The following is a 14,056-nucleotide window of genomic DNA, read 5'->3' on the forward strand; positions in this document are numbered from 1 at the left end:
GTCAGCAGTCATCCCTGAGTAGAGGCGGCCCCCCACTGTCCACGCTCACCCCGGCCACGGAGGGAGGAGGACTCGGGCAGAGTCTGGCCGACTGCCCGAGTCCAGGGGCCGGAGCTGGGAGTCAGGCAGAGCGAGGCAGCTGGACTTCTCAGGATAGGGGACCAGAGAGGCAAACGCTGTGCAGAAGGAAAGGTCGGAGATGGTCGGGGCGTCCCCAGAGTGTCCACCTGCGGACCAGTGCATACGTCCCTGGGAGAACACTTTTCCCAGACCAGGAAGGAACCACCTGAAATGGTCACGAGAAACAGCAGCTGGGGCTCACTCAGGGTAGGGTGGGAGCAGCACCGGTGCCCCCTGCCAGCCTGGACGCCCTCACGATGTGTGGGGCGCTGGACAGAGTGGCCTCAGCCAGGAGTAGTTACCCCTGGGCGGGCGCCGCTCCGGGTCTGCCTGGGAAGCCCTGCAGGGAAGGCCTGAAAGGGCCAGGCTGATGGTAAATGACTCAGCCGCCCTGGAGCAAATTCAGACACATTTACAGGACCACAGAATGTCCACGCACAGGACCGGTGAAACACACGATGCGGCAGCCAATCGAAAAGCACCACAGAAAAGAGCAGAGGCCACGACTCCTGATGAGAGAGGAGGGCCGGGGCAGCGGGGCCGGCCGGGCCGACGCCGGGCCGGTGTGCTGGACGGGGAACTCGACACGCTCGCTGTGACTGTGTGCTGTGCGCTCAGAAGATTAAGCAGACACACTGAAGACAAAGAAAAGACTGAAATTAAATTAAAGATGAAAGCCGCAGGTGTGAGGTCAGGTGCACACTGAAAGCAGTGAGTGGCAGACACCGCGGAAGACTGGAGAGCTTGGAGACGTAGCAATAGAAACTACTTAAAATGAAAGAAAGGAAAAAATGAAAGAGAAAAGAGGGGAGAAGATGTGGTTAACGGCACCAGTGATTAAGGAACAATCCCGAGTGTGGGCGTGGGCATGACGGGAACCTCGCACGGGGAGAGGAAACGGGAGGGGACGGAAAAAGCATTTGGAGAAATAATGGCTGAAAAATTTCCAAGTTTAACAAAAGTAACTATAAACCCACAGGCCCAAAAAAAGTTCACTGAAACCCAAGCACAAGAACTACGAAGAGGAATAAAACTATGTGAAGGCACACCATAGCCACCTTGCTTAAAACCCGTGATTCAAAGAACTTCTTAAAATCAGCATCAGAAAAAGGCACACGTTCTGCGCAGGGGCAGCGCCTGTAAAGTGGCAGGAGATGGAAGAGCTGGCAGGCTAGCATTCTGTACCCGGAGAAACAGCTTTCAGAAGTGAAGGGGAGGTCAAGGCGTCCCCCCAGCCACTCAGCAGCGAGAAGAAAGCGTCCGCAGCAGGCTCGCACCACAGGGCGGTTACGCCAGGCCCAGAGGCAGAAGGCAAGTGACGCGGACGGCCGGACGGAGGGCCGCACGAGGGAGTGAGGAGCACCCAAGTGCCGACCCCCGGGGAGGGGGCACACGGGCGTGTCTCTTACTATTTGAGTCTCTTTGAAGGATGATTGGCTATTTAAACAAAAGTAGCCGAGAGTTTGTAACATATGTAAAGACAAAACGTGTGACGCGGTAGCATAAAGGGTTTTTAATGCCCTGCACGATGTGGGGTCACGTACCGTAAACCCTGAAGCGACTACAGAAATTACAGAGCAAAGAGGTACACCTAATGAGCTGACAAAGGAGATGGAAAGAAACCATAGGAAGCGTTCACTTGCTCCACACGAAAGCAGAGGAAGGAAGGAGCATGACGAACGGGCGGGCGGGCAGGAAACGGGCAGGAGGAGGACCACCCCCAGCTGACGGCATTAACGGTCACATGGGATCGAAAAGTTCTCAGCGCCCCCATTAGAAGACGGCGTTTGTCACACGAACAGCAAAACCCGAATATATGCTGCCTGCAAGCAAACAGAAAGGCACACACAGGTCGAAGATAAGAGGATGGAAAAGATACGCTCATCGAAAGACAGCTGAACGGTCAAAGGTCAGCAAGAGCTGACGGCACGTCAACGCCTTGTCGACAGATCTGCCGGCACAGGCGGAGATTCCCGCAGCCGTCTGTCAGGTGTTCGCGGAACCAGCTGTTAGAAAGTAAGCAAAGGGTGAGAAGACGCGAAGCCCAGCGTCAGCCATTTGGCCCGATAGCTGTTCTGCGCTTTCCGCCCCGACAGCAGCAGAGTCGCGTTGTGTGTGCGTGTGGAGCACTTCCTACGGCAGAGCGTGTTCTGGGTCATCAGCATAAACAAGTAAATATAAAGCGTGTAGTGAGACCACAGGGAAATAACGGAGAAGGCGGAGGCAGCAGACGAAACAGGCAGGTCCTCACAGACAGAGACAGGGTGGTGGCCGCGGGCGGCGGGGTGGGGCGGGGCGGGGCGGGGCTGGGGCGGGGGTGACTGCTGCATGGGAAAGGGTAAGGGTCCTTTCTGGGATGATGAAGCACCCTGGAAATAGACAGAAGTGAAGGTTGCACAAGTTGGTGAACACACGCACGTACCACCGAATTGTACAATTTAAAATGGTTCATTTTGTGTTATGTGAATTTTACCTAAGTTTAAAAAAAACCAGAAAGCTACAGGGGAAGTGCCCAAATCCTGGCAAGTAAAGGGCGTCATCAGAGTAACTATGGGCCAGAGGAGACGTCACGAGGGAAGCTGTTCTGAAATGCAGTCGGAGGGGGACACACACACCAAAGTGTTGGAGATGCAGCACTTGGGGGAGGTCCTGCCCCTCTGAGCACCTGCGTGAGAGGAGGAAGGTGATTCCAAGCCAGCGGCCTCAGCCTCTGCCGTAGGAAAGCAGACAAAGACCAAACTAGACCCAAAACGAGTGGGAGAAAGGAACGCGACGACCACAGTGTGAATCAATGAAACAGAAAACAGAAAAATTACAAAGAAAACCAGTAGAACCCAAAGCTGGTTCTCTAAGAAGATCCCGAGTGGATACACTTCTAGCCAGACTGATCAGGGCGGGGGGCAGGGGGGACGTAAGCAGCCAAACCAGACGCGAGGGCTTGGCAGCGCCGGAGACGCCACACGTGTTAAAGCAGGACTCGGGGACGTTGTGACAGCTTCATGCCAATTTAACAACTTAGGGGAAGTGGAAGCACTCCTTGCAAGATGCGAACTACCAAAACTCACCCAAAAAGAAGTCATCTGAAGAGCTGCCTTTCTGTTAAGGAATTGTAGTTAAAAGCTTTTCCACAAAGAAAATTCCAGAGCCGTATGGCCTCACTGTGAATCCTGCCAAACGTTTAGGAAAAAATAATACCAATTCTGCAGACTCTTTAAGAAAAGTGAAAGGGAGGGGCTGCATCCCAGCCCTTCTGTGAGGCCAGTGTCACTGCGACACCAAAGCAAACAGATAAACCCTGCACGGGTCATCGTTCTCCATGAGCACAGACGCAGAAATTCTAAACAAAGCTTTAGAAATTAAATCCAGGGCATCTGAAAAGGATGGCATATCGATACCAGCCGAGGTTGTCCCAGGGCGGCACCGCCCACAAATCAGGCCCTTCTGTTCATCGTGTTAAAAGAACCCATAACAGACGCAGGAAAAGCGTTTGGCAAAACCCAGCACCCGCTTCTGACTGCAGAGTAAACCCTTAGCAAACCGTAGGAGGCGGGGTCTCCCCCAGCCCAACAGCTGGGCACCCGTGAGAAGAGCTGGCGCTCATGCACCCTCACCGCTGACGGGGCGTGCGGGCCGGGCCTGCGGTGTGTCCTCGGCACCATTGTCCAGAATCGTGCTAGAGTTCTAGCCGATTCCGTAGGGCCAGAGAAAGAAATGAAAGGCAGCCGGATCAGAGAGGAGGGAGCGAACCCGTGTTTGTTCACAGCTAACACGGACGCTCAGGTAGAGGGCACTGCGTGGTCTGCAAGATGGTACCACAGAGCCGCTGGTACTACGGGGTGAACTTGGCAAGGCTGCAGGACCTGAGAACACAAATATTAATTGTGTGTTTCCACATATGAGGGACGGTGAACCGGGTACTAAGAGTTTAAAAACAACACCCTTTGTGGCAGCATAAACACGGGCCTGTGCACTCGCAGCAGCGTGTCTGTGAGAGCCCGGACCGGAGGCCGACCCGCGACAGAGTGCTGGCCAGCCCTGCCGAGGGGCTTGGGCCCCCGCGGCAGCCGTGCCGAGTGCGTTGGCCAGGCGCAGGGAGCACACCGTGGGACTCCACTCATGGAAAATCCTAGAAAACACCAACGAATTCACAGTGCCAGGGCACCCAAGCGTCTGCCTAGGAAGGGGGAGGGGAAGTGGTGGGGGAGGGCTGCAGGGACCTGAGACCCCTCCCCATGCTCCCGGGGCAGTGGTGTGTAGGTGTCAGACGGGGCAGACGCCGTCGGGGCCGCTGTGTCTGAGCGTCCGCCCGTCTCGGTTGCAGAGCGTCAGCTCGCCTCTGATGAGGAGGCTGGCCCACCTCAAGCTCAGCCTGGCGGAGCTCTGTCTGGACACCCTCCAGCTGACAGGGGAGGAGACCCTGGAGCGGCAGCTGGAGCAGGGCTCCAAGGACAAGCTGCTGGCCGACTACCTGCAGAGCCTGCTTGACTGCACGCCCATTGGCCTGGTAACTGTCCTGGACACACCCTGGGCCCCGACCTCGGCCAGGCCAGGGCCCCCACCCATGGGGGCCGTCGTGCTATGCGGGTCTCCAGCCCAGGTGCCAGTGGGAGCCTGGGAGGCCGGACTTCACAAGCCCCTCCCCCCCGAGATCTCTGACCACAAGGCCCCGAAGCCTGGCCTGTCCGACAGCCTGAGGGGCTTGACCGGCTAATGAAACCTGGGTCCTCGTGGGGGTGCTCCCTGTGTACGGCCAGCCCTCCTTCCCGAGGCCCGAGTTTGCTCCGACTGGTCGCGTCAGTGTGGTAAGGGGTCCACAGAGATGAGCCACAGTCTGTGAAAAAAACATTTTGCAAAATATTTGGTATGAGGAAACATGTTCTGCCATTTGGACGTTTTCTTCGATGTCATGATCCAATCAAATTAATCTGACGTAACTCCAGATGGACCAGCGTGGTCCTGAAAGGGGGCCTGGTACCAGCGCGTGCACGTGTCAGTCAGCACAGGTGAAGGTCGTGTCAACAGATGCCAGACCCACCCCCGCACCTGGGCCTGGAGACCCTCCCCACGGCGCAGGGGGCTTGGGCGGCTCCCAGGCCGTAGCGGGTGGGCCCGTGGCGTTCCCCGGGCAGCCTCGGGTAACCGTGCGGCACTCTCTGTGTCCCTGAAGAGATGGTGCACCCTGAAACGGACGCTGGCCCACACGGTGCTGGCCCAGCTGGGGAGCCTGCAGCCGCTGTGCACCGGCTGTGTGGAGCTCCGCGCCCGGCTCCTGGGCCTGGCCGGGAAGGCGCTGCACCTGCTGGCCGTGCGCGTGGACCCCCTGCGCCCCGCCATCTACTGGGAGGAGAGCCTCTTGGTACGTGCTCCCGCTTCTGGCTGGTTCACAGACCTCCCGCCCACGGTCAAAAAACAACAACAAAATATCGAGAACTCACTTGATCCCAGGAGAACTGGTGTGTGAAACGGGCCTCGAATTGTCCCGGGTTACGAAGGGCAGGTGGCCTGAGGGAGGGAGAAGACAGAGAGCAGCGCCGCCTGTGGGACCCCCAGGAAGGAGAGAAACAGACCCCCGGAGGGAACGCTGCCCTTTGCAGTGAATAGTTGGGACAGGAGGTGGGGCAGGCACGTAGCTGGGCCAAGGGCAGGAGGGAGCCCCTTCGTAACCCGACACCCCACCCCGAATGTGGTGTCCCCAGGCCGTGGCTCCCAGCAGCTCCCCCACCTGAGCAGCTCAGCACCCTGGGTCTGGGCTGCGTCTGAGCACTGGATCTTAAGGCCCCATCCCGCGGTGCAGCCCTGCCCTCCCACACTCACTCAGCCTGCCCAGGAAGCCCCCCACCTGGCAACGGTGGCAGTGCGTGCCGGCCTGCAGCCCCACAAGGCTGCCCAGCAGGCCCAGTGCCCCTGGGGGCCCCCACCCCTCGGAAGGAACTCTGGTGACCACCACTGCCACTGTCGGCCGTGGAAGCTCCAGGTCACCGTCCTAAACAGATGCCAGCTCCTCCAAGGGGATGGCACCTGCCCATCCGTGAAGCCAGGCTCGTCCCCCCAGCCCCAAGGAGCATCTAGGCGCCACACCCCCTGCAATCCGGGGCCGGGGCCCCGGCTTCCCCAACCACACTGGGCGTGTGGGCCCAGGTCAGCCCGCTGGGCTGTCTGTCCTGCGTCTCCTGGCCTGGAATGTGACTTGCATTTGCACGAGTTGATGGAGTTTGGGCCCCTTGTTCAACCAGTGTTGGCTGAGCACCTGCGCAGGTAGGCCCTGAGTCCGTGGACGTGGACCAGAGACGCGGCTGCGCCCTGTGCCGGCCTCCCGCCCGGGAAACGGCACTGCCACACCCCTCCTCGCAGGGCCGCCCGGGAAACACCCCCCCCAGTCCCGTTCCCGGGTCCGGCCGCCTCCTGCCGCTCCCTGTGGTGACCCCGCAGACCCAGGCACAGCCTGCCTGGCCGGGCCTCCAGCAGAGGGCACACCAGGGTCTCCTGGGTCTGCTGCTCTCAGGAGGGGCCCCTCAGTGTCCCATCAGAGTGGCTTGTCCTGCAGACAGGCTGGCCAGGTCCCTGAGGGGCCATGCTTGTGGCTTTGTCCCCTGGGCCCCTGGGGCCGGCAGGTACCTGGCTCACTGGGTCCAGGCTGCCCTGATGCCCAGGGGTGTGATTCTGAATGGCTGAGAGGGTGGACAACGAGGCCCCAACCCTGCTGAGCCCTGGGTTCATTTCTCAGAGCCCCTGCCCACCGCTGGGCTCTCGGGGCAGGGTCCCCCCAGTCACCGAAGTCAGCGAGAGGCCAGACTGGCCCACAGTGCCCCTCGCCCAGGGGTCCTGCAGAGACGCCCGGCCACGGCAGGCACCCCGCTGACTAAAGCCACGTGTTCCTAGCCGGGCACTGAGCTGAACAACCTCAAGTGTCCAGAGACAGTCCAGGAGGACAGGGACCGCAAGGGGCCCTACAGCGACCTGCCGGCCTTCAGGGCAGCCCCTGAGGAGCACAGCGGGAAAGGGTCGGAGCTGAAGGTACGCCTGTGCCCCCTGCCCTGCGCGCCCTGCCCGCCAGCCAGCCTGAGCCTGACTCTGCCCCGCAGAGGAGGCTGGCGCGGGCCCGGAGGTACCTGGCCCAGGCGTCCGAGGTGCTGCTGCAGTGTCTGCAGGTGGCCCTGGGCAGCGGCCTCTTGGACGTCGCTGGCGCCGCCAGCCTGGAGATGGTGGAGTGCTTCGGCTGCCTGGACCCCGCGGCCGCCTGCCAGTTCCTGGCGCTGTCGCAGGTGTGCTTTCGCTCCGCGCTCCTTCCTCAAGGCCCTCCTTGGCCACTGCGAAGAGGGAGGTCCCCCAACACCCTGGTGTGCCCTCTACTGGCGGCCTGGCCAGGCAGGCTGTGCCTGGGGCTCCGCTTTGAGGACGTGCTCATTAGAGGAGGGGCGGGAGGTGGTCCTGAGCCCTGCCCTGTCCCTCCTGTCGGGTGTCTGGGGGTCCACAGCAGCAGCAGGCCTCCAGGCCGCATGGTCCTGAGGCTCAGAGCGAGAGAGCAGCACGCACCCCTCCCTGCACCCGGAGGGGCAGGCCTAAGGGCTGGCCTGGCCCTGCCCCATGACCCTGCTGGCCCCCGGGGGAGGCACAAGGGCCCCCACCCGCCCTGGACGGGCTCAGGCCCCCGGCACCTCCCACGGTCTGTTCCAGAGCTGCTCAGCCTCGGAGATGATGCGGGACATCCTGCTCACGGCCACCGCCAACACCAGCAGCTCGCAGCTGGCGGCCCTGCTGCAGCTCCAGCACAGGCTGAGGCTCCAGGAGAGGACGTCCACCAGCCTCTTTGCCAGCGTGGAGCAGAGACTGGCTGTCATATCCAAGGTGACCACGCTCGGGTCGCCCTCCCGGGCCACCCGGCCCCGCGGCTCTGCAGACACACTGGGACTGGGTCCAGATCCAGGCTTTGCCTCCTGCTTTCTGTGTGGTTCTGGGAGGGTCACTCGGCGTCTCTGAGCTGCAGCTTCCTCGTGGGCTGCGAGGGTCCGCGAGCTCACGAGTACAGTTGCCCAGGGCCTGCGGCAGGCGTCGAGGGGACGGGCCCCGGGGCCTCGGTAGGGCCGGGTGCTGCTTTGCCCTCTCGCTGCATTTGATGAAACGTTTATACTCAGTCCCATCTTAGAGCTTTTTTTGAGAGACATCTGCTGAGCACGGTGGCTGAAGGCGCCCCCCCTTTACCTGGCCCAGCAGGTGTGGGCTGGAGGTTTAAATAGACTTGATGAGACTTAACAAAGCAGAGAAAGCAGGCCGAGGCACTCTGGTCAGGCCCACCCCTCCTCCACGGTGGCGTCCACGGTCCCGCCCTTGGCCCAGGGCTGCTCTTCTCCTCTGGTCTTTGGGGTGGGGTCATGCTCTGTGGCGGGGCTGCCCTGGGCGCCGTGGGATGTTTGGTGGCACTGCTGGCCTCCCCACATGTGACAACCAAAAACGTCTCCAGGCCGAGAACCAGTGCCTTGACCCAGGGCCGGAAGCCCTCCCTGAACTGCGGAGGTGAGACGGGTGCAGGCTGCTCTGGGCCAGGCCAGCCTGGAGGGGGCAGGCCAGTGGGGGTGACACAGGCCGCCCCACCAGGCGCTGCCGGACACACTTACGAGCGAACCAGCGTGAGACGGCCGCCGTGCACACTGGCCCCAGCTCTCCTGCAAAGGAGCGGACGCCTGGGCCACCACACCTCCCTCTGCCTCCATTCCTCCCTGCCGACAGGGGGCAACACCCCCCTCCATGGGACGCTGAGGGTTGGATAGCTCAGTGCCCACCAAGCACTGGGAACAGGTCTGGGCTCGGCCACAGGGGCCGGCACCAGCCCTGGTGTTACGACCCCTCCTCCCACTCCTGCTTCAGGAATCCTTGTGGAAGACTTGCACTGACCCGGGCAGGTGCACACCCCGGTCCAGACGCAGGCGCCAGGGGTGGGGGCCTGGACAAGAGCCCTCGTGCAGGGGATGCGGCACCCCCGCAGCCACCACACGCACTGGCCCGCGGCTGGGACCCGGAGCTGAGCCCTGGGCCGCGTGGAGGGGCAGCCTTGAAGCGGCTGGCCTCACCCAAGACGCTCTCCTGAAGAGGGCACTGCATGGTTTGGAGAAGAGTGAACACCGCCTGAGGCGGGGTCAGTGAGCCTGGGGAACACGGGCTAGCAGAATCCACCCCCCCGCACCCCCCCCCCCGCCCCCGTGAGGAAGAACGGGGCTGGAAACGTCGGAACGGGATCAGAGCCACGTGAGAAACTAAAAGGCCAGACACACACGTAACCTGCATCTTGAGGAGGGAAAACATGGGACAGAGGTGTTTTTGAAAAGAGGTGATGGCTGAGAATTTCCCGAGCAGGAAACCCACAGGCTCAGGGATTCCAGCGACTCTCAGGCTGGAGAGACGCAGCGAGCGCACGCCTGCACGGAAGACCCGGGGCCGGAGAAACACTCTTCAGAAGGCAACGGGGTAAAGACCCTTTCAGGCAAACAGAAACTGAGGGGCTTTGGCCAGGTAGCCTGTGCTGGGAGGAAAACCAAACAGCGGCCTGCGGCAGGAGAGGAGCAGGGACGTTTCCCCCAGAGTTGAGATGACACAGGGAGGCTCACTCGCCCCACTCTACTCGCCACAGTGCAATTCGACCAGGAAAGGGGGCAAACGGGAGCAGGACTGAAAGGGGCGGAGTGAGCCTGACTGCCCACGATCGGCACAGCTGGCAGGCCCCGCTGACGGCGGTGAAGGCGCGTCGTGCCTCCAGGTACGCACAGGCAGGTGGTGAAAATGGCTGAATGGTTTGTTTTCAGCAACATCAAAACCCATCAAATCCCTAAGGAAAATCGAATAGAACATGCCTGACCTCCACCCTGAAGCCCACAAGCCTTCCTGGGAAGAGAGACCTGGACAAGCAGTGAGGTGGCGTGTTTGTGGGGTGAAGGCGCCACGTTAAGACGTCCATTTTCCCTGTGGACAGGAGGGCGAGTGAGAGCTCTGCCCGCCTTCAGTTGACACCCCAGCCCTGCTGCCCTGATTCCCAGTTGGTCTCGTTTCTGGGATTGTCTCTGTGGTTCTGGGATCAGCGAACGCGCCGAACGCCTGGAGGGTGATCTGTGGGGCGCGGAGCCCTTGTCATGGGGGAGGGGGTCCCGTGGGCCCCAGAGCCAGGGCGGCTCCGCACCTGCCAACGTGCAGCTCACCCCATCGCACGGGTCTGTCGCCGGCTGACGGGAGTCGCTGGGGTCGGCTGGCGCCTGGGCGAGGACTGACTGTAGGGGTGCTGGGCACTGCCCTGCTGGCCCCTGTGGCTCCTATTACCCTCCTAAGTGGCCTCCTGAGTCTAAACTCGGAGTCAAACCAGGAAGACCTCCTCTTGGTCATTAATCTGTATCCAACACAGGCCAAGTCAGATTCTCAGCAGCTTTTTTTTTTTTTTAAAGAATTGACAATCCCATTCTAGAATGTGTACAGAACTGCCAACTTACTAGACAAGACATCAAGGCCTGTTTAAAGCTATGGAAGTGAAGACAGCGTGGTACTGGCAGACGGTAGAGAAATGGGACCAACGAGATCAGAAGAAAAAGTCCAGAAACAGACCATCTACACACCCGGACGTCATCACCGATGACACCGAGGGGGGAGGGACATGACGGCTGCTTTAATGAGTGGTGCGGCCCCCACAGACTGGAGGTCCACCTGGGGAAGTGGAGCAATTGTGCTTTCAGAGGAAGAAAGTGTAATAGGACCTCCTCATCACTTTGTGGCGGGGGAACGACTCCTCAGAGACGTGAGAGGGAAGGTGATAAGCCATGCTGCCCTGACACTAAGACGGTCCCCCGTCCAGAGTCAAAGGCAAAGCCAGAGATGCTCCCTGCGGACACGAGTGCCGAAGGGCTGTGTCCTTTGTGCAGAAAGCATGTGTCCGCCTTTCTGTAAAAGGACTGACTATCCGACAGAGAAAACTCCGCAGGCAGGAATTTCACAAAAGATACCCAAACTGGCAATAGGCTTGTTAAATGACGCCCAAGTTCATTGGCCATCAGGGAAATACAAAAATTAAAACCACATCCAGGTTCTACAAAACGTTCTGCAGGACGGCTGAAACGAAGCAGGTGCGAACCAGCAAATGGGGAATTCGAAGGGGCGTAGCTGAAATCTGGGGCCCTGGGGTGGGGGGTGGTCCACCAGCACAGGAGCCCCTTTGTAAGCATCTTCAACTCAGCAGCTCTCCCCTGGGGCCCATGCCCAGCAGAAACATGTCCACGTTGTCCCCGAAGAACATATGTCACAGCAGCATCCGAGGTCCAAAAAGGAAGGCTGCCCCGATGCCCACTGGCCACAGAGGGGTGAGCAGTCGTGTCTTCACCGATGGGACGCTCCACACGTAGCAAAGGGCAGGTGGGTCTCCACCACGTGCGCCGGCGGGCGTGGCCCAGGATGCACTGCGGGCTGGAGGAGCCAGATGCTGGACGGGAGGCCAGCCGGAGCTGCTGGAGGTCTGCGTGGCCCCCTGAGGCGGCCGGCAGTGCCTGTCCCCTCACCTGGGTGCACGCCTGGCTGCAGCCCACTGTGACACCCACCCAGCTTCCCGAGCGTGGGTCACACGGCTTCTCGCAGTCTACTCCGCTCGGACGCGTGTTCAGCAAGCAGCCCGGGAGGACGTGAGTGTGGACACCAGTCAGCTTTGGCAGACCCGGAGCTCGTTTGATCGGAACGTCGGGGGTGGGCTTCTGAGCAGCCGCAGCTCTTTGGGGAGGGTGTCTGCAGCGTGGTGTGTGCACCACAGGAGCCTGAGCCTCCTTCCACAAGACAGGGGAGCCGGGGCCTGGGGGCCGGCCGAGTGCTGGCCGACCCCCGCTCCCTGGGCAGGCCGGCAGGCCCAGGAAGAGTGTGACTCCCTGCCCGTGTGCCTGCCTGTGCCCGCACGTGTGGCGTGTAGGAGACCCTGGGTTGGGAGAGGGCCGCGACTGCTGGTGGAGGGTTTTCCGCTTGTGGCTTTGGTTTTGGTGCTGGAGCCTAGGTTTCTGACTCCTAATTGCCAAGCGAGTGTTACTGAGCCGCGGGTGGATCCCACGTGCATCTGCTGCCCCCTTGTGGTGGCTGCGGGTCCTGCAGGGTCCCCACACACCCCACCCCCACCCCCACCCCCACCCCTGCCGGGGCCCTGCAGCTGTGGTCCCCGCACTGATTTCTGAGTGTCGCCCACAGGCTTGGCAAAATCTCAGGGTCACTGAACAGCACTTTAACCACTTGAATGAAGTTCCTCCCACTTTCCGGATCCTCTTTCTGCACCATTCGCTGGGACAGGTAAGGCCCCCTCTCTGTTCCTGCACCTTCTCCCAGGCTTCCTCCCGTTAAGAGGCCCAGCAGGGCCATGGGGACACAGCATGCGGGCTGCCAAGTCAGGGGCAGACAGACGGCCAGGCCGGTATGACTGGGGGCTGCGGTGCCACCTCCCCAGCACAGGGTGCAGTGCATCTGGTCTGAAGGTCACCATCAAAGTGGACAGGACCCCGCTTGTCTGGAGAGGAGCCAGCCCGCCTAGCCTCTGGCAGCGACCGTGGCTGCATCACCGTCAGTGGCCGTGCCCAGAGGGGCCTGTTTTAATGCGTTTCCTGACTTGACAGAGGCGCTCGTAGGGTGGGGCTGGTGTTGGGGGAGGTTCACAGAGTCGGCCTGTTCAGGGCCCCTCTGGGACCCCACGCTGACCACCACCCCCTGCGTCCTGCCAACAGGACCCGTCTGTACGGCGCTGCCTATGAGAAGCCCCGGCTCACCCCTGCAGCCAAAGGCAAAATGCTGCAGGTTGGGGGTGAGTTCTGCTGGAGCAGGCATTTGTCCAGCACCACCCTCGGCGCTGGGCACACTAGCGACAGAGACACACGAGTCCCTCCCCTTCAGGCAGGGGCCAGGCGGAGACCTGGGGCCGTGGCCACCCCAGCCCTCCGTCCATGCATCTCCCATCCCAGGTGGGGAGTCAAGGTCAGGCTGCAGCAGAGTTGAGGGGAGCCCCGGCCACCCTCCCCCCTGGAGCTCACGCTCCCTCTCCCCTCCTCAGGCCCCAGGGGCTTCATTCCACCTGCCATTCATTCAAAACCCAGGGAGGCCTAGACCATCGCTGTTTCCTCAGGGCCACTCTGGCTGTCTGCACACACCCTGAGGGCGGGCCCCCACCTCTGAAAGCGACCACCAGCCAGCTCTGTCCCCCCCCCCCTGCAGTGCCTGCAGGGCGGCCTCGGTGCACTTGAAACACCGAGTTCTGCTCACCTTCTTTCCCGCGCTCCGCCATCCTCTCGTCCTGGCGGGGCCGTCTGTGGGGCTGTAGTGGTGATGACACCTGACTCCACGTGGGCCCACTGGGCCTTCCGTCTGGGGAGTGGCCCCCCGCGGGCGCCCACATGGGGAAGCTCTGCCCAGTTTGCCCCCCCTCGTAAATTCCACGTGGGCCCACGTTCCCAGCTTGGTCCTCTCTGCCCCAAAGGACGGCCTGCAAGGCCGTGTGTGGAGACAGCAGCGGTGTCTGCCTCCTCAGGCTCCTGCAAGGTGGCGCGGACGGCTGTGAGCCCGGCCGCCCTCTCCTGCCTGCTGGCCAGCGCCCAGCAGTTCCGAGAGCAGACCCAGGCTGAGGCGTCCAGTGAGGACGTGGCCCTGAGCTCAGGCTTGGTGAGGCCCTGAGCCTGGTGCCGGGGCTGCTCCCACCCTGCCGGGGAGCGGGACCCCAGCCTGGCTGTGGGACGGGGCGGGGTGGGGAGAGCTAGGTGAGGCCCACCACCCCGGGTGGCCTTCTGGCCCCCAGGCATGCTGGGCAGCCAGGCCGTGCTCCCAGCTCTTCCTGGAATCCTCGAGCCGGGTCTGGTGCAGAGCCTCTGTGATGCCAGCAGAGGGGTGCAGTGGGGTGGGGGTGCGGGGCCTCTCAGGGCCGTGGGCAGGTGAAAGGGAGGAGAGCGATCCA

At 61.6% G+C, this 14,056-nt stretch overlaps 1 protein-coding gene across 1 annotated transcript in view; it reads left to right on the top strand.

Moving 5' to 3' along the window:
- The window catches only part of CFAP46 (cilia and flagella associated protein 46), a 90,817-nt gene that overhangs the window by 64,675 nt on the left and 12,086 nt on the right, over nucleotides 1-14,056 (top strand). Inside the window, exons 43-50 of the mRNA XM_032492048.1 lie at nucleotides 4,442-4,624; nucleotides 5,288-5,476; nucleotides 7,000-7,134; nucleotides 7,203-7,382; nucleotides 7,795-7,965; nucleotides 12,313-12,406; nucleotides 12,836-12,916; nucleotides 13,637-13,767. Coding sequence (XP_032347939.1) covers nucleotides 4,442-4,624; nucleotides 5,288-5,476; nucleotides 7,000-7,134; nucleotides 7,203-7,382; nucleotides 7,795-7,965; nucleotides 12,313-12,406; nucleotides 12,836-12,916; nucleotides 13,637-13,767 — 1,164 coding nt within the window. The remainder of the gene's footprint in view (nucleotides 1-4,441; nucleotides 4,625-5,287; nucleotides 5,477-6,999; nucleotides 7,135-7,202; nucleotides 7,383-7,794; nucleotides 7,966-12,312; nucleotides 12,407-12,835; nucleotides 12,917-13,636; nucleotides 13,768-14,056) is intronic.

The sequence above is a fragment of the Camelus ferus genome, chromosome 11 (genome assembly GCF_009834535.1).
Source record: "Camelus ferus isolate YT-003-E chromosome 11, BCGSAC_Cfer_1.0, whole genome shotgun sequence".
Classification (NCBI taxonomy): Eukaryota; Metazoa; Chordata; class Mammalia; order Artiodactyla; family Camelidae; genus Camelus; species Camelus ferus.